General features: G+C 33.4%; 6 protein-coding genes across 6 annotated transcripts; 3 read left to right on the plus strand and 3 right to left on the minus strand.

The window, feature by feature from the left end:
- The first annotated feature begins 1,924 nt into the window (after window positions 1–1,924).
- On the plus strand, window positions 1,925–3,668 carry Tsp_06032 (conserved hypothetical protein). The gene is made up of 6 exons (XM_003380248.1): window positions 1,925–1,993; window positions 2,056–2,280; window positions 2,649–2,824; window positions 3,032–3,110; window positions 3,220–3,327; window positions 3,378–3,668. The coding sequence occupies exons 1-6, from the start codon at window positions 1,925–1,927 to the stop codon at window positions 3,666–3,668; spliced, it is 948 nt and encodes a 315-aa protein (XP_003380296.1).
- Window positions 3,669–4,692: 1,024 nt separating this feature from the next.
- Window positions 4,693–6,479, plus strand: Tsp_06031 (histone-lysine N-methyltransferase SETMAR). Its single transcript, XM_003380249.1, has 5 exons — window positions 4,693–4,823; window positions 4,883–5,038; window positions 5,107–5,213; window positions 5,320–5,418; window positions 5,599–6,479. Exons 1-5 carry the CDS (start codon window positions 4,693–4,695, stop codon window positions 6,477–6,479), a joined length of 1,374 nt encoding a protein of 457 aa, XP_003380297.1.
- Window positions 6,480–6,768: 289 nt separating this feature from the next.
- On the minus strand, window positions 6,769–10,533 carry Tsp_06030 (conserved hypothetical protein). Its single transcript, XM_003380250.1, has 11 exons — window positions 10,499–10,533; window positions 9,142–9,250; window positions 8,867–9,070; window positions 8,628–8,752; window positions 8,441–8,561; window positions 8,277–8,372; window positions 7,964–8,203; window positions 7,532–7,783; window positions 7,108–7,224; window positions 6,966–7,048; window positions 6,769–6,886 (listed from the first exon to the last, which is right to left on the minus strand). The coding sequence occupies exons 1-11, from the start codon at window positions 10,531–10,533 to the stop codon at window positions 6,769–6,771; spliced, it is 1,500 nt and encodes a 499-aa protein (XP_003380298.1).
- An 809-nt stretch (window positions 10,534–11,342) lies between these two features.
- On the minus strand, window positions 11,343–14,077 carry Tsp_06029 (hypothetical protein). The gene is made up of 9 exons (XM_003380251.1): window positions 14,043–14,077; window positions 13,257–13,269; window positions 13,006–13,113; window positions 12,798–12,823; window positions 12,562–12,706; window positions 12,384–12,395; window positions 12,219–12,264; window positions 12,105–12,142; window positions 11,343–11,456 (listed from the first exon to the last, which is right to left on the minus strand). Exons 1-9 carry the CDS (start codon window positions 14,075–14,077, stop codon window positions 11,343–11,345), a joined length of 537 nt encoding a protein of 178 aa, XP_003380299.1.
- Window positions 14,078–15,893: 1,816 nt separating this feature from the next.
- On the plus strand, window positions 15,894–17,560 carry Tsp_06028 (lysosomal aspartic protease). The gene is made up of 6 exons (XM_003380252.1): window positions 15,894–16,008; window positions 16,089–16,260; window positions 16,351–16,474; window positions 16,547–16,865; window positions 16,960–17,227; window positions 17,288–17,560. Exons 1-6 carry the CDS (start codon window positions 15,947–15,949, stop codon window positions 17,558–17,560), a joined length of 1,218 nt encoding a protein of 405 aa, XP_003380300.1. The 5' UTR covers window positions 15,894–15,946.
- A 147-nt stretch (window positions 17,561–17,707) lies between these two features.
- Window positions 17,708–19,786, minus strand: Tsp_06027 (conserved hypothetical protein). The gene is made up of 4 exons (XM_003380253.1): window positions 19,623–19,786; window positions 19,448–19,572; window positions 18,331–18,569; window positions 17,708–18,247 (listed from the first exon to the last, which is right to left on the minus strand). Exons 1-4 carry the CDS (start codon window positions 19,784–19,786, stop codon window positions 17,708–17,710), a joined length of 1,068 nt encoding a protein of 355 aa, XP_003380301.1.
- Window positions 19,787–20,156: the final 370 nt, after the last annotated feature.

The raw sequence follows: 20,156 nt of genomic DNA on the forward strand, positions 1-20,156 counted from the left end.
AAAAAAAAAAATGCAATTTACCTATTGCTCTGATGATCTAAATTCTGAACATATAATAAAAAAATGATGATAAAGTGAAATAACTATCCCGATTTGCATGATAGAAAACATTATCCGCTTAGAGAGATTCGACATTTTCTGTTCACAATGAAATAAATATAACGCAATACGCAAATGAAAATTGAAAATCAAACGTATTGTACAGTTAAATCTAGACGCCTTTGGAAAATAACAAATTGTGATATGAATTTTTTGAAACAGCTCAACGTTGAACCATGCATAATTGAGAATTACGCTGTAAGTGTTTTTCAATTTTGGTTCACATAAAAATTAGAAAATACTTAAATACTTAAATATGCATTCACAAGTGAAAACATCTCAGGAAAATATGCTTTAATATCAAATTTTTACCTTGTTATAGTTTCTTTTACTTGCACTTTTGTTACGCAGCACAACAGTTCATGGAAAATCACTCAAATGAAATTTTAATTATGATGCAACCTTTGCTTCTCCATCATTCGGCTATTACTTTGTAACCTTCATATCGGTGATTCGGCAATCAATATACTGTAATTAAGGTATTTTTAATTAGAATTACATTTCCATAATCCTATTTTTACAATATATTTTAACTTAATCTTAAAATAATTTTTCCCAATTCCATGTTTTAGCTGTTATTCATTTCAAAGAATTGATTGTTTAATTAATAACGGTGCAATCAGCTTTTGACCAATCTCTTTGAACACAATGGAAATTATGGCAGAAAGTAAAGGAAAAAGAAGTTAAACAACATTAACGTTTATTGTAAACTTCAGCATAATGAATAGATAATTTAATGTAATGCATATGCAGTTTAAATTATTGAAAATTATGCATCGTTATTTACAAGTTTGAAAAAAGGTTAAATAATTGCAAGTTTTCAGTCTGTATGTTACGTTTAAAAGTCTGGAATCGGTAGCATTGCTATATTTTGATACAGCCAAAATCCATCGTCACTATTAGACAATCAACGAGTAAAGTGAACAAAACGCGCTGCGCTACTGATAAAACTTGCGTTTCGAGAAAAGCCGATTTGCATAATTGAAAAATAAATCTTACATCGCGTGTACGTTACAATAAAAGAACAAAATTATAGGTTGATTTTGTAAACAGTTATATATTTCAGTTTTTTTGACATCAGCAGAGAAACAAAACTCTAGATAAAACAACACCACAAGTACGAAACGAGGAACTTAAGTAAATTAATATGAAAATTCACAGCATTATTAAACAAATCAATTGATCGAGAAATTCACTAATCACCAAACAAAGAGTCTCAGCGCTTGCATCGCACCCGCATTTATTTGTTCACCAGCTACAATTAATTTTAAACTGCTTCTATTATTGATTAATTTACTTATTACACCTTTTAATTTAAATTAATTTATTTGTTATGCAGTCATTTCTCTTTGTTAATTTTGAAACTGGAAAATATTTAACTTTCCCATTGAATTGTAAAATATGCAATAAAACCTTAACATCATTAATACTGTAAATATTTTCAACTTTTGTAAGATTCTGTAGTTCCATAATAACCTTTTTAGTTAAGGTTTTAACTTTTTCTTTAAACTTACTTTGTTTAACAAATGTTCATCTTCTTCTGCTCTCTTCACATCGTTCTGAAGATATTCATTAATCTCTTACATTTGTTCATGCTTTTTCCTTTATTGCATACTGCGAACGACCATTCGTCATCTTAATAAGTATGCTTTGCTAAAACAAATGGCATTAAATTACTTTTATATTATTATTATAATTATAAATAGCATAATAACATCAATATTTTAGCTTAAATATGTATGTAATATATGTGTACATACGTAATACATTTGCATAGACTTTGTTGACGCATAATTTGTAAAATTTTCTGCTTTACATGACAGGCATGGAATCATCTTTGGAAGTGACGTTTGTTCTCGATCATGGAACATATTTCGCTCAGCGTTGTTCGCAAGTTAGTGTTTATATGTTAGAAATTAATTTCACGAAACTGCAATTAGGAATTGCACTTTTCAGCCTGTAAAAGTAAATCATCCATCGTTTCCTCAGTCATCAAAAACAAATGCTGAAGATAAGCCGTTCAAGTGGTCACTGTCTATTTGGTCCTGCACTGTACAAGCTTTGTTCGAATACCGTCGCATTGTTTGTGATCTTTTCGGAGATCCAGGAAAAATTTGCATTACCATTGTTGACCAAAGTTGTCGAACCGTGGACGTTAAATTTCTACACTCTGATGAGACGGTATGTTTCTTTTGAAAAATGTATTTTTTTATTTACTATGATTTGTTTAATTTCGAAATTTTTGCTTCATTCTGATTAAACTGAATGTACATAACCAGTGCATTTTCTGAACTACAGTAAGTGATGTTCATATTAACCAGGAGCACTGTAATAATGAAAATGCAAGATTAATACAATATTTTGATTAATATTAATAATGATGAATATAACGTTAAGAAGCATAATTCAACAGCAGGCAAAGTTCGTTTCTATCAGTGAATGTGCATTATGATAATTTAAATAAGGTAAAATGATAAGTGCTAAATATAGCAGCTAAGCGAGAAATACTGCACGCGAGAATAGCAGTAAAGGCAAATTTAAATATTCAGTTAGACGAGTGGCTGAAAACAAATGGCGCGTTCACCCTAAAAGAGAATGACAATGGTCCTCCTTCTATTTTGTCTGGAATTAAGATGGCTATTGATAGAATGGATACGGAAAATACTGGTAAAACAACTGCAACAAACCGTCCAAATCGTATTATCACCATTACACATTTTAAAGAGTAAGTCACATTTCATGGCAATTTAAATGAATAACAAACAAAAAGAAATAAATGAATAATCGAGCATATATTTAGTGAAGCAGAGGTGAAAACGCTGTTAGATGAGATTTATAATCATATGCTTACCGTGCCAACAAGGTATTTGCATTTTTGTTTTTACATAATATTTCCTCTGTAGGAGGAGCATGTTGATTTTTCTATATGTAGAAGTGATTTTGAAATTTGTCTGATCAACACTTATCCCGACAAAGTCGACGGCGCAGTGAAGCCCATGCAGTTTGAGACGGTGAAGTTTTTTCAAGACAGAAAATTGGCAGTTCGTCTTTTTGTAATATCTAAAAATGGAAAATTAATAAATAAAATCAATTAACAAGTTCTGTATAAATCATTTCAAGGTAGACGAAGAACTTTGCTGGCTTTTAGACCACCAGAAAGACTACAACGCGCAAACCGATTGGCTGTACGAAGACAAAGATTCAAATGATGATGGCAGTCAAGTAAAAGTAATTTTCTTTAATAAAAATGAAGTATTAAAATGTTCACGTGACTGTAGATAGAGGAAAGATCATCTTCATTGTTACCAGAAATTGGAAACATCAGGATGATGTCTTTACAAGAATCTAATGCTGAAGATGGTGAATCACCATGGTGCAACTTCACTTGTGTAAATAAGATTGAACAAAACACGAACACGCTTCGCGTGTATTTATACAACTGCGAAGCTGGCTCACCACTGTTTAACAAAATTTATCAGATTGTCCAACGACATTATGATCTTGCATCACTGACAGTATGCAACATACCGATGAAAGTAATCGTACAATGTTACCTGCCGTTATGTTAACTTTCCTTTTCCTGATAAAAAAATAAACAAGTAAATAAATAAATAAATAAATATGTATATATATACAGGAAGAAGTCAGTGAAGCGGAAAGTGGTTCAAAACCATACAGTGTAGAATTGCTGCATCCTAGAAAAGTGTTGGAAGATGTATGGAAAGCTGGTAAATGACTGTTTCACTTTGAAATTTGAAAAACAAAAAAAGATGCTCTACTGTTATAAATAATTTCAAGGGTTAATTAGAAGTAATGGTACGATTTATGTGACAGCTGTTAATTCCACATATATGACATTCAAAGTGAACTGGGGTTCGGTATGGCGATCGCACGAAAAAGATCTTCAATTTTCAACCATGGCCGTTCCTTGTACACCAGTTTCAATAAACCAACGCGAGACGATGTGCTTAACTAACTACATATTGAGTGGTATACATTTGATTTGATTTGATTTAGCTTTTTCTTCGATTTAACTTGCTTTGCATAACTCTGACAATAATCCTTAAACACAGGTCGAATAGTGTTGATATGTGTTGATTTACCTGACGACGGCCGAATTTACACGCACGCGTTAGTTAGTCGCAACGGTCGATTATATGTGCAAAGCTTGCAAATTGGTCGATCATCGTTTGAAATGTTGCCGTCAGTAAAAAATGGTCCTGGAACAGCGGTCACTGATTATCGTGTTAATGTAAAGCAAATGTTTCTTGAACCAACAAACACGAACAGTTTTCCCCTTCTTGCTTTTATGCTTTATTTATTGTTAGGCATTTCAACAATTAATTGAAGACTCACTTCTGAAACCTGGTGGTCCTACCATTCCAAAAGGAACAGGTATTTATTTTCTTCTTCAACTGTCTAAAAAAATAAATAAATAACGGTAGATATTATAAATAATAATAATAATAATAGCGGTTGTTTATGTTTTTAGCTGAAAAACATTTGATTGAAACTACTGAATACTGGCCAATAAATAACAGCAGTTCAGTACTGTTTGCATTGAGCAGTCGTCTGGAACCACTCCTGTCACACATGCGCAAAAAAATACTCACCGAATGTGATCAAGAAGAATGTCGACGTGTTTTGCTGGATATTAACACCAGTTTCCTTAAAAATGAACCTCTACCAAGCGGAAATTGTAAAAAAATGGCTGGAATGACACCGTTAGTAGTTTCAGTTTTTACAGAAAAGAATATATTTATGTGTGAATTGTTTGTTACAGGAAACAGCAATATTCTGTATTATGGGCAGAACTGAACAAATATGTGAGCACTTACGCACACCATTCTAAAGCTCATGAGTCTCTTCTCGTTGCTTTGCAACAGGTTACTCAGAAAAGTGGCACTGTTCAAAAAGAAAGCAAACAATTGTCGATACAGTACATTCATTATTCATGATTGTATTCATATATTATAAATACTTACTAATTGAATGTTGATCTTGTAGGAAGTTGAAAACAGCTGTCCATCAGATGGAATTGATCGAACAAGCATTAGCAGACGAAGCAGGATTGCTGTGTGGTGATGATGATGGAGAACTTGGAGAAGTAGCAGGTAAAATAAATAAATATATAAATAAATAAATATATATATATATATAGAGAGAGAGAGAGAGCAAATTAAACTGCTGGTGCAATATGAATGACATAATTCTTTCTAGGCAAACAGTCATTACTTGATTATTGCTCGCAGGTGCATCATGAAGAACATTACACGAAATGGCGAGATTTCGAAGGAAGGGTAACGATGAACGCTGGTGGTGAAGTGATCCTATACCGCAACTTGGGCAACAAAGCTGACAAGAATTGACATTAAAAAAATATACACGCATATTACACGTGTTATTATTCATTGATCAAAAAATAATAAAGAAAAACAGTATACAGCTATTGCAATTCGTTGATAACTGTTGAATTTTCATGATTGAATAATACTTCAGCTTTTGTTGATAACGGCGTTTCTAATATGAATATGATTGCGTTATGCCTCCTACACTTGTTTTTTTTACGTAGCTTGATCGTTTGGTTTCCAAAATTCCTAGTTTCCACCATCGAAATGACAGAAGACACTCTAACATTCCAATACGTGATCGAAAATATTCCAGGACCCGGGGCCGATGAGGATCTGTTCGAACACACACTACTCGGCTGCAATTGTCGATCGTATTGTCGTTCAAGTACGGGCTGTTCGTGCCAACCGTATGGTGAAAATTACAACGAGCAAAGTTTGCTAATCCAGGATCGTGTTCGTAGTCGTTTCGATCGTCCAGTGATCGAATGCGGAGCTAATTGCACCTGCGGTCCTGGATGTGGGAATCGGGTGGTGCAAAACGGGATCAGTATACCTGTTGAAATATTCCACACCGACTCTGCCAAAGGCTACGGCCTGCGATGTTCGAGCGCCATACGAGAAGGCCAATTCGTTGTCACGTATGCCGGAGAAGTGATTGGCGTGGACGAGGGTCGTGATCGCCTGGCTGCTGCATACGGAGCCGAACAACCGTGCTTTTTGTTCACGTTGCGAGAGCAAGCAGAAAATTGCGCCTCGCCTTTGCTCACCTACATCGACGCGTCTTTTTACGGCAACATCGGTCGATTCGTGAACCATTCTTGCGAACCAAACCTGAACATCGTAGTCGTGCGTTACAGTACGTCAGTGCCGCACCTCGCCATGTTCGCCAATCGAGACATCGTCGAATTCGAAGAGCTCTGCTATTCGTACGGCACGTTCCGATCTCAGTCAACGCAGGCGCGCAAAGTTTGCTTGTGTGGCACAAGCAACTGTGTCGGCTATTTGCCGTACGATTTCTCCTACATTTGATAAAATCCGTTGTCCGTTGTTATTTACTTTTTTTCTGCTTTATTATGCCAATTACATAATTTCATTTGCAATTAATTGAAAGCACCGTCCATCTGAATGCGCTAAATGAGTAGTCAGTCGTTGACTTTTTTACAAGCAAACTAGATAAAAATCAGATTAGAAAGCTACATTTAAATAAATGCACAAACACATCTTCAATAAACATCTTTCCTGCAACTGCCTGCATGACCACAATCTTTCTAAGCTCTCTGCAGAGATCATCATCAATCCATCATGCCCAAAGTTCAATTTACAACTGGCTGTCCATCATCACCGTTGGAGGTGTAGCATTCAACCAAAGCCGATTGTCCGATTGCCAAATGTTTTGCCGGTGTCGAATTAACGCTGCTGAACGATCTTTGCGGAGTCTACTATTACAAAGAATTGTTCTTTTTTGTTACAAACCAAAGTAAAAAAGAAAAATCTCATCATTGTAAGATCTCTTACTCATTGCGCACACAATCATTGCGATTAAGTTGAAACGCATCCGTATCCATTAACCATTCTTCTGTATCTTCTCCACATTCCATCTGACAACAATAATCACAATAAATAAAAAATACAATACGATTTATTATTCAGTGCATACACTATTTTCGGCTTCACGTATCACCTGTTTGACCACGAAATTTGCTGACGTGTTCCAACTGGAATCGTTGCTATCTATACGACGTTTCAACCATTTGCTATCGCATGATCTTCTTATCTACGATAAAAAAAAAACAATAAATTTCACCACAATGCAAAAACTTCATTAACAACTGTATCGGTTCAGTTCAAACACATATATTGCATTAACTTGCTTTCCAATGTACTGTAACAGTACTACGAGACTCAAAATCTATGTAACCGCTGCAACAGCATTTCTTCTGTCAACGTAAATTCAAAATTTCAAAGGAAACAACAATCATTAATAAATATAACATTAATGAATCACTGATGAAACATAATTTCACATTTGATCAAAGCAGCGAAACAAAAAACATGAAAATAAAACTACGCATTTCCATTACCTTTTGCAGTTCTTGTTGTATAGAAACAATTGCTGCAGAAGATGCCGTATTGTCGCTGATGATCTCAAATGAACTATCTGCAGTAGACAGCTTTTCCTCCATACCTTTTAGCGATTCATCTCCTACTGATGAAGCGGCATTTGACAATTTCACATCACCACCTTTCCTAGCGACGGCAGAACTTTTTTCATTACTGCCCTCGTGTTTCAAAACTTCGGCAACTTCATTTGGCGATTGTTCATCTTCACCGACCTGGAAAACGATCGTTTACAACTGAAATTCAAAATGGAACCAAAAAGCAAAAGTGTGAATGATAATTATTTAATCAGCTAATCAGAAGAAGAAACAAAAGCAAAGATCTTTCAAAAAAAGTGATACCCCTCTCCCCCCCTCCCACCGTACTCCGTAGCAAAAATAAAAAATATATCTTACTTTTTTAATGATAATTTCACTTTCACAGATTGTTGGCTCGCCTTCGGTACCGTGCTTGATATGATGAAGCCAGTTGTGAACGTGATCTTGTCTACGCTCATGCGACAACACAGAATGCGTTGTACATGAACTGTCTACCACGTCGACAAATTTCAGCTGCGGTTTGTTCGACTTTTCAGTAAAAGCTTTCAAAATAATATTATGCTTGTCCACCACTGGCTTGCTTCGGTGCACGATGATCTGTCGTCGTAAATGAACATCGTCATTCGTCGTTGCAAATAAATGCAAACTACCGTCAATAAATACAATATACCGTGTCCGATTTTGGGAAATCAGCACTTTGCAAAAGTGAATGCAACACATCGTCATCTTCGTAATCTTCGAATTCACAAGGCAAACTGTCAGCTAGCTTTAAATTTGAAAGAAAGAAAAACAATCAGCAAATTGCGGCAAAATACGCCAACTAAGATAACTAACTTTTGAATGTTTGCTCATTTTGATTTCACCGAACAGAAAAATTGACTTTCTCAAGCTATTGTGATTCGCATCGAATGACAAATTTGCGGTTTCGCAAGGCTCCAAATCAAGCAAAGAAAAGCTAAACAATAAAATGAATAAAAAAAAACAAATTAAAATTCATGCTACAAAAAATCCCTCAACGAACCCTGTCAGCATGTCGCTCACTTCTTGTACTTCGCTGTTTGACGTAGGCACTGTTGTTGTTGTTGTTGAATTCAATTCAGCAGCAGATACCAATTTCTTCAACCCATCTTGATAAAGAGCTAAATTCTGACAAGCAGTAAATAAACTATTTTCTTCAAAGACGTACAATTAAACTTTTTTCTCAACAAGGATTAAATAAAGGATTAAATTTTGAAGGATTAAATAAAATTATTCCCTCACGATACTACTACTCTTTTCACGTTCGGTGATTTCCACCCTCATTAAACAGCACCAACCTAGGCTAGAGTTCAGCGATTGCTCTTGCAGTCCCAAGTAAAGATCCTTCGATGAAACAATCGCATCCAATTGTTCCAGCAACTGCTGCTCCCTTTGACGCAAATAACATAACTGCTGCGAAAACGAACGACGAACTTCCTTTCTGATCTGAAATAAAAAAATGAAAACCAACAATACGACTGTTGAAATTTTAATATATCAACAATAAAATAACAAACCGCTTCTGAATTGCTCTTCACATTCTGTTTAATAAAAGCAATCTTCGACAGCGTGTGCTCGACCGAGTTAATTCGCTGACGCAACTGATTTTCCAAATTTTTCATTCGACTATTAAAAATAATTAACTTTAATAATTTATGAATTTCATAAATTAACAAAAATTCACATAAATAAAATAATCAAGAAATACCAGACGATAAAATTGTATCAAGTAAACACAGTAACGCTATTACGTTACAGTACTTATCAATTTTCAGGATTAATTAAAATACTGTATCAAAGTAAATTCAATGGCAGATGCTTCGAGCAGAGAAATTATTAAGTGAAAAATGACATTATAAAATGTAAAAAACATCTAATTCATAAAAAGACAAGAATAACATAACGTTTTGCAAACGTAATTACGTAAATTTTACAATTAGATATAGTCCCTTCGAGAAAAAAATTTACAAAGAAAAGTGTTCTACGTATTAATTTGAAATGGTTAATTCATTTCCATTCAATCAAGGCAACTGCATATTTTATATAAAAACTTGCAAAAGAAAAAAAAAGAAAATCAATTTCAACGGAGAAACATTAACATCACAGTTAATGAAAGTGTTCTTGCAGACTGACAACCGCAACACACAGTGTATGAGGAAAATTACTCAACAAAGCCAACTGATTCACTTGAATAGTAATTAAAATTATATAAATAGCACAAATGTGTTGAGGATATTTTAAAAAGACCAGTTGGAAAGTTATAGACAATATTGTTCCGTTGCTAGACAAATTGAGAACCTCCGCAGTTTACGACCAAAGTGGACAATAGGATGGATGGTTCAATTTTCTTTAATTGAGTAAGCATTAAAAATGACAATCTTCATTGCATATTGCATTTGTGCATTACGTTTCTGAAGGTAAGTATTTAATTTAATAAAATTCTTATAGCCTGCAGCAACCTACTCGGTTTTTCAAGCACAGAAATAAGCAAATCAAACATTTCTCGTATACCAAATCTTACAATGATCAATCTTTTTTGACATTTTATACGCTGCATATTACGTCATTTTGAACAGTCAACAACAGTCAGATAATAATTCATCTACAATTATCGTTATTATAATTAAAAAATTGTAACAAAATTTGATCAAACAGAAAACACCATTATCAAACAAATAAAAATTCTGATAAAATCAACAACTAAAATAGCAATAATAATTTCTCATTATTCTCATTGAAAACTGTTAAGTTAAAAACTTATTTATAATAACCAAATTTTTATAAAAGATATTTCCCAGAGGTCCAGTAGTAGTTCAGTTCAATGATCCCAATTTCAATATTCATATTCGATGAACACAAATTTTTCTAAATGACTTCCACTGACGTATTGACTGCTTTTCAGTTGACATTTCAGAATTCCATTTTAAATGCTATTTTGAATAATAATTCATATTTTTAAACTAAAATATTTTTAATATCAGGAAAATATTTGAAAAGTAAAAGGAAATAAATAAATTTTCCCATTTTCTCAAGCAAACGGTAATTGATCTTTACAAGAACATGGCCAAATAGTAATTATGCAAATTTTTCGATCTGTCAAAATCTTTCTTTCATTGATCAGTTTCAAAAATTTGTAAATATCATTTAAATTTATACAAAGTAAATTGATTATAATTTGAAAACCCTAAACTTAAACGATTATAAAAACGAGGTAAACACTAATTTTGCAAGAATTCATCCAATACCTTCAGCAGATTTAAATTAAGGTCAAAATGTTTTAAGAAAAATGCTTCTGGCAATCAGCTTGACTTATACGCGTCAAAGTTACTGACAGCAAGACAGTCTAGAACATTCCCAACGCTACTGTAAACCGGTCCCAATGAATCCCACAAGTGAACATCATTTTCCGACCATCAACAAAAAGGGAGCGGCCTTAGCCAGTGGATTAATAAATTTCCACAAAAAAGAAGAAAAAATACAAACAAACATATATACATACATACGTATATATATGTATACACATATATACGTACGTACATGCCTGCCTGCAGGCATTCATACTTATATAAATTGTCGTACGAATGGGCAAATAAAATCATACTTGAATGCAAACTGTTTTCAAAGAGACATTTATTTTTTGCGTTGCACTATGAACCGAAGACAAAAAATGACCAATCATCAACAATTATAAAGCCGATAGTGTAAATGGTGGGCGTTGTCAATAATTAGGTTTCGCGTAAGGTGGTTTAAAAGCAGCCAATCGACGACCCAATGGCCCAGAACATACAGAGAGCACAAGCTGCCTCAACCTGTTCACTAACAACGCTGTAGCCTGTTTGTCGCCAAAAGGTAATCAATTTTTAATATTCATTTTTTGTTGTTTATTTTGCAAAATAATGTTTCAATAGAAATAAAAATTATTTTAAATAATAAATATTTGACTGACTGACAATATTAATCATAATAAGATAATTAGCAGAGTGATAGATTCAAATAAAACAATAATTTTCAAGATTAAACTATTCTATTCTCTTCGTATAAACTGTTCTTCAAAAAAGTTAACTCATTATTTAATAATGTCAGAATTTGACTTACTTGATCGTCTTCTCTAAAGTTAAAATAGCAGTTAAAAAAAGGAATTTATTCGTTATTGGTTTACAATCACAGAGGCAACAACAAGATTACAATCATTTTATACGATGTAATTTTGACATTTCCTTCTTCATTTCAAACAGCAGATACAATCACCATCTTCTGCACAAGAATATACTTCAGCTTTTTCTTTTCACTAATATAATAAATGTTAAATCTTAACTAATGGAACTTAAATTAAAAGCACAACTTCAGCTGCTAAATAAATCAGTGCAATCATAAAAACACCAGTGTGAATCGTCACTCACAGCTAGGCTAGAATTATGGCTTTTTTTTCTTTTGATAATAATTTGCTTTACAAAATAACTATCATCTTTAATTAATTAACTTTTTTCTTCGAACGCACATGCATCATCCACGTACATTCTTCAAAAGAAGAGAATATGTGAATTTCTAGATGGGTAAAAGCTTCAATGGAAAATTAGCTTTGAAAAAATCTGACCTTTTGCAAAACGAAAAACAGCCCCAAAACGTCCATTCGCCCTATTCTAATAAATCATTTACAATTTTTCAATTTAGATTATTTGAAAACATTCAATCAAACAACGAAACAGTTGCTTAACTGCATTGCAATGCAATTTACGCTGACCAGCTAAAAATTTATAACACCTAACGTGAACTGTAAATCAACAATTAATTAATTAATTAATTAAATTTTATAATTAAATAAGCGCTTGTTAAAAAAAAAGAGAATAGACAATGTATGTATTGAAATAATCAAAATGAATTTGATTATTATTTCAGCTGTTTCAGTTAAGTGGAGAAAAGAAGAGATAAAAATCTACTAGTGCAATAAAAGATGCATCATAAGTCAGCAGTAGCAGTAGCAGTAGCAGTGTTGTTATTGTGTTTGGGCAACAACGCCTTCGGAGCGTCTCTGTTCGACAACGACGATGTGCCGTTGGAAATACAACCGTGGGAATTGCAAGGCTGTGAAATATACCGAGATGAGAAATTGCATGCAGTGGTGGACGAGATTTGTTTGCGCTGCCATGAAATGTTTAGTCACGATTTTCCAGACCTACGAGCTGACTGTCGAGCGAATTGCTTCAAAAACGTTCGATTTACAACATGCCTGAGTCTTTTTCGACCCGTATTAAATACTGATTTGGAACGATATTTAGACACAGGTTCCAGTGGCAGCCATTTTCATCAAATGGATGATCATCAATTTAGTTAAATTGAAAATTTTAAAGCAAATGAAAAAAACAAAGCAAAACACCTAAAACTTGAAAACAAGCTTGCAGTAAGCTTGGCCAGCATTGGAACGGAAGATGTATAAACTGTCGCCAATAAAATCGTGAAATCAACCGCTGTCCAATTGCACTACTGTTAGTCTAATGTCCAAGTAAAGCTATCTATCCTATATGCGCACTATTAACAAAATTTTCAATGCATCTATTGTTTAGTTTTCATTTTTACAAATACCAAACATAATTAATAGCATGTACAAATGCTATCCGCATCCTTCATAAAAAACCTTATTCAAAACACTGAAATATTAAAATTCAAAACAATTCAAAGCATTGGATTTCGCTTCATAATGTAGTAATTAAGTTTTAATCACAAACGCATCATACTAATCAAAAAAATAGTTCACAAAATATGCACATCAGTTTTGACGCCAATCTATAGTAATACGAAAATGGAAATTGAATATGAAATGTTTTTAACTTTTATCGCTTAAAAAATTTTTTATACTGAATTTGCAGAATGACAAAAATTGAAAACCTAATAATCACTAATGTTGTACAGTATCTTAGCCGCTTAATTATACTGAAAACTGCAGCATTATCAATTCTCAGAAATGATTATACCAGCGTATGATATAATTGGCTGACAATAAAATATAATAATTTCCATTGCTATTTTTTTTAATTTTTAATTATTACGAAATTTATGGTGTGAACACCCCAAAAGCATTAAATACGACTAAATTTGTGAATTTAAATACTTTTGCTAATTATTCATTTTGTTAAATTTAAATTAATTTGAAAACATATGAAAAAAACAGTAAAAAACAGCGAATATACGAAATAATAACTTTTTTTGAAATAAGTTTAGTTTACATAAACAACAAAATATACAAACACAGATGCTGTACATTACGAAATGATTTAAAACTGTATTATAGAAACGATGACATCTTAAACTATAAATTGGTTTTATAGTTCAAAAAAATCATAAATTTGTAATAGATAAAAGTCAGCTATAAAGTAAAAACTTCTATTGTTCAGTGTTCTCTTTTCTTTCTCTCGTCCCCTACTTTGATACGTTTACAAGCATTTTCTGGTGTATCATGATTTAAATAATAAAAGCTCATAAAAGAACAAACAAAAAATATAGTTTTCATGAATCATTTTGGACAAAGGAAGCAATAAATAGAATAATACACAAGCATTGGCTTGAATAGCGCAAACTGAATAGCAACTGTTATAAAAATGCATCGTTGAAAGAAATCACTGCATAAATAAAAACAAACATTTCTGAATAAATTGGTCCAAGTTAACTTTAACGTCACAGTAAAATAGCAAGTTAATCTGTTTGTTCGTTTAATCGGTTTATATTTTAAACTTTAAACAATCACAATAAATAATAAAATTATTTGATAAGTTTGTTATTCATACTTTCTGTACAAACAATTAATTTTAAAATAAAAGACTTTGCAATGGATTGCTAACATAATTGAAAATTATATACTGCTCTGTTAAATTGTTAAACTGATGAGTACACAAAAAATTTGCATACTTTAACCTATTAACTAACGGTTACTGAGACAATTAAAGTATGCTTCCAATTAATATGAAGAATAAATGTTCCGACCACAGACTAAAAATGCAGAGAGAATCAACGACGACCATTGCCAGTTGAACTTTAAATTAAAATGCTTTTTTGTTTGATGATGAAGATTGAATCAAAGTATATGAATGAACGAAATTTTACAATCAACACTGACACAGATAGATACTGTAATATTATTTTTACTCTGTTATTATATATACTAGAAGTTATGTGCTCGCCTAGCAATATGTTATACTTCGAAAGGTGAAAGCTAGAAACTAAACTATAATAAAGAACATGATAAACATCTCAAGCAGACGATTTATTGTTGTCTGAAAAGAAATGAATAAACAATCGTAAAAATCAATCAAATCTTTACTCACCGTGGTGAAGTTTCTGTTTTCGATTTGGAGCAGCTAAGACGGAAAAGCGAACGAAAAGCGTAGTCGAAAATTCCATTCTTCTTCCCACAGAGAAGGTGATTGGTGGGGAATGAAAACAGCGGCCAAAGCCAAGTAAAATATTGCACTGTATACTGAAAATATTATATCAAGTATATTAATCAATCAATCAGATAAGAATAACGTCGACCATGAACGGCATAAACAAATAAAGATAAGCTGAAGAACCAAATTGCACGTCGATTTTATTCTAACAAATGTAAACAAACATTTATGCAAATACATATATATTATATATGTATTTGCATAAATGTGTATATATATATATATTCGATGCTAACAAAGTTTGAAACAATTATAAGAAAATGAAATTAAAAAAACAGCATCCTGAATGAATAAATAAATGTTTAGCAGATTCTATCTATTTCTCCAAATAAATAATTGGTAAAATATGGTGGCAAAACAGAAAGGAATTTCGATTACTAAAAATAAAGTTGCTAATAATTTTCCTCGAATATGATGATAATTTATCAAAAAGCAACTGCTAAAAGTTGAACGTGAAGAATGCTTTCAATTTTCCGCAAGTGAATGGATTTGAATTTCTTCTTTTAATTTATAATAAACAACATGCAGGAAATGCTTTCATCTGAAATATACTTCCAAAATGTATTTTACGTAATTAGAATATGGAAAAAAAACTCATTTTGAAAAGGAAGAGAAGAAGCCAAAAAAAAAGTAATAATGCTCAATGAAGCAATCAGGCAGAGATCCGTTTGCTATTGACAAATGAACTTTGGATCCACAATAAATCATTCGGTGCAAAGTTTGCTCAGTTGACAAGAAGTGCAGCCATTGGTCGACGCTGAAAATAATGCGACAAGGCGAATCAAGAGCAGCCAGCAAGCGGTTGGCTATATATTTAACGACTCTGCTTAGCATCAAAAACTAGCACACTTGTAAGCTGAGCAACTTCACTGTTGAAGGGAAAATGCTCCGTACCATTTGCATACTTGCGGCTGTTTTGGTCGTCAGTTGCGGACAAATTCAACCGTAATTTCCAACGTCCATTCATTTCATATAAAAAGTCGATAGATAAGTTCTTTCTGTTTGTTCAATAAGCATATTTTCAGCGTCCGTCTCCATCGGGGCCAATCTGTATTGAAACAACTGTTGGAAAAGGGTTCTTACGTGGACTATGGCCGCAAGTTGGAACAATACGTTCATTTCTTACGAAAAAAGTACGAAAACCGATTGCACAAAACACCAGGCGAAATAGATGAAATACTGCACAATTACATGGATGTAAGCGGTTTCTCTTTGAACAAATCATAAAATATACGCATGCGAGTATAAACTGTTTTTTAATGACCATGCTCACAATTTCCACTTCAGGCTCAGTATTATGGTGAAATCAGTATCGGGACTCCACCGCAAAATTTTACAGTAATTTTTGATACTGGATCGTCAAATCTTTGGGTCCCTTCGAGCAAATGTTCCTTTTTCGACATCGCATGCTGTACAGAAAAACAAACAAAATCAATCAATTAACCATTGCTTTGTTCAACTTCAAATCACTGCTCCATTTCAGGGCTTCATAATAGATACAACAGCAAAAAGTCTTCCACATACGAAGCCAGTGGTGAAACAATAGAAATTCGCTACGGTTCCGGCTCGATGAGAGGTTTCAAATCTAAAGATACAGTCTGCATTGCTAGTCTTTGTGTCAAAGGACAAGGTTTCGCCGAAGCGACAAGCCAGCCTGGTTTGGCGTTCATTTTTGCCCATTTCGATGGTATCCTTGGCATGGCTTTTCCGAGCATTGCTGTCGGCGGCATTCAGCCAGTCTTCCAAGCCATGATTGAGCAAAATCTTATATCAGAGGCCGTGTTCGCATTTTGGCTTAACAGGTAAGCGAGAAAACGTTCCACAGTGTTTTTTTTCGTTTTCTGTGGCTTAAGAGACGAGCAGGACAAATGCTGATTTCAAATTGTTTCACTTTAGAAATCCTGAAGACGATCTTGGCGGTCTCATAAGTTTCGGTACCGTAGATGAAAAGTATTACATAGGAAACATTACCTGGGTACCATTGGTTAACCAACGATATTGGGAATTCAATATGGAAACGATCAAAGTTGGCGATGAACACGTAGGCTGCATCGATGGCTGCACCACCATCGCTGATACTGGCACATCGTTGATAGCCGGACCCAAGGATGAAGTGGAACGTCTGCAGGAAGCTATTGGAGCCAAACCGCTTATCATGGGTCAAGTATGAAATTTCGAATGTTACTTTTTTCTCTTCTCTACTACTTCAAACTCGAATTTTCAGTATTACGTCAGCTGCAACGAAGTGGATTCTCTACCAAATGTGCAGATGAAAATTGGCGGCCGTATGTTCGACTTGAAACCGGAAGACTACGTTCTTAGAGTAAAACAAATGGGCCAATCGATCTGCCTGTCCGGGTTCATGGGTTTGGATTTGCCGCCACAAGTGGGAAAGCTGTGGATTCTTGGAGACATATTTATTGGTCTTTATTACACAGTCTTCGATGTTGGCAATAGTCGTCTTGGATTTGCCAACGCTACTAAATTACATTCTTAGAATTCTTCATTTGACATTAAATTCTTAGTACATAGCCTGTCTCAACAGTTTGAATGTTTATTAAGGCAACTGTTGCCTGTATCCGCATGCCCTCGTAAATCAAGTACTGAAGTAAATAACGTTTTAGCGAAATACTGGAATAAAAATTCATTCATAACGAATACGAAGTTCTCCGTTTTTGTGCTCAATCAACGGATTTTGACGTGGCATTTGCATTAGACATTCAATTGATTTCGTACACAATCTATTAGAAGCATTCACATCCTCGTGCCTATTTCTGCCAATGCGTATTTTCACTTCGTGAATGAAAACATTAGAAATCGTGGCTATCCATCTTTCCGCCATGCCAACATCTTTTACTCGATGTTCCCTGTAGCACAACTTATACTGCTTACAAGCAGTATGCATCGAACGTAGCGGCTCATCTCTCCACTTTGAAGAGCAGTGGTGCAAAAAATGATCTTTCAAACGTAACAACGCTTTCGATAATGACATCAAACGCCAAACTTGAGGACTTTCCAACAGCTGGTTTGGCCCTCTGGCAGTATACAATTCATAACCGCCTCCAATGCGGCGCACTTCCAACACTTCTCTGCTTAAAATATCAGCAGCTGTACTACAAGCGTCCATCTTTGCTTGAAGCTCATCAGCCCAATAAAGTTGCGTAACTACAACTACGTCGTCAACCTGAAAATTTCAAACTTAAAATACAATGTCTAAAATAAATAATAAAAAACAAAAATAAATAGAATATAAAATGATTTGCTAACCATCAGGGTACACATGGTGCCAGTGAGATATACTCGCCATATACATTTCACAATATTGCACACTCTGTTGAACTTCTGCATTGGATTACCGTCAGATGTTAAAATGCTGAGCTGAGCTCTGAGTGAGTACAGCATCGACTGTTTGGCACAGATCGCAGGTTCCTGCCACTTTGAATAGCCAGGTGGACCCTGTTTGTATTCACCACCATAATCTGTTCGGCTTCTCTTAGTTGGAGGACCTGAAACTGTAACATCGATCACTCTTCATGTAACACGTAAAAAATGTCACAGAATAAATAAATGCTATAAAGAGCATCATAATATGGATGTACAAAAAACGAAACAATATAAATCATTAGTGAAATTTAGAAAATCTAACAGAAAGCATTCGACGAAGTTGCTTTGATCAGTTCTCTAGCATTCGGTTTCCTTATTACAAATTTCTAAAAACTTCAGCAATTTTTTTGCTAATATGCATAATTAACAAAAAACATGCATACAACTCAAATTAAATCAAATTAGGAAATGTTAAATTATGACTCAGAATCACACAAAAATTCATTTTGAGAACATTCTCGTCCTGCTGCTCCTTTTATCTAGCTACAGCTAATCCTTTATCTAGTAATAAATAAAAATACATTAAAAAGATTAGTGTCTATATACAAAAATGCACATGCAAAAAAGTTTAATCAACTTGGAGTACTGTATCTTGATAGCTTTATAACCAGCACGTTAAAAAATTATAACCAATTTTAATGCTTTTTTCTAAAATCTGCTTCGTTTCTTTCAATTGCGAAAAATGCGCATTTTTAAATCTTCCTTAAGAAAAATAACCGTTCTGACCGGGAGAAATAATACACTATAAGTGTACAGTAAGCATTACTTTTTCTCTTGAGGGCTTATTTACATTTTAATTACTCTTTCATTTATATTTGATACATTATTAAACATTCATTAATTAAAAATGTAAAAATCAGATTTCGAAAACAAATAATGTAAAATGATATACGCTCAAACAGATGCGCATTTCGTGAGATAATTACTTCTATTTAAAAGTACAACACACAACGCGAGTAAAACATAAAACAATTACAACAAGAAAACAAGAAATAATTACTAGAATCATCTTCATTCTTTTTAGGCTTCAAAAGTTCTTCGGCTTCTTGCTGAATAGGTTTACGGTACTGATCGACCAAGTTTCCTGCCATTTTCATCACTTCTTCAGTCAACTTAGAATCGTAGCTGAAAAAATGGCTTAGAACTTTTAATGTGCAAATATTTCCAAAAGTTACCCTGCACCAAGTACAACAATGTTCACAAGCACATTTGACAGACAAATCAATCGACTTTTCATCATTTTGCGGCGGTTGCGCATAATGAACTGTTTTCTCAAATTCCACATACGATCATTTTCCCAAGGTCGACGTAAATCATTGACATTCAATTTGTTTTCCATTTTCATAAAGTTAATTCTAAATCATAACTGGTTAATCTCTTTATTCTTAAAAATGAAATTTTCAATTTTCAACAAAAATTTTCAATCCTACAGTATTTTAAAAGCAATCAGGTACAAGATACTATTTTACAAAAATAACAGTATATTGCTAACTAATACTAATACCTTTACTGTTCCATTAGGTATAATATAATAATATCAATCATGATGGAAAAATTAAATTTGGACAATCAATAATCTTGAATATTAATTTGATTGTATTCAAATAAAAAAAATTTGGAAAACAAACTTGGATAAAAAAATTAAAACAGAGTATCATTTTTCTTTTCCTGTGCATCGTGTTTCGATGAAATCGATCATGTTCAGCGAT

Source organism: Trichinella spiralis (assembly GCF_000181795.1).
Source record: "Trichinella spiralis strain ISS 195 chromosome Unknown Scfld2, whole genome shotgun sequence".
NCBI classification, from domain to species: Eukaryota; Metazoa; Nematoda; class Enoplea; order Trichinellida; family Trichinellidae; genus Trichinella; species Trichinella spiralis.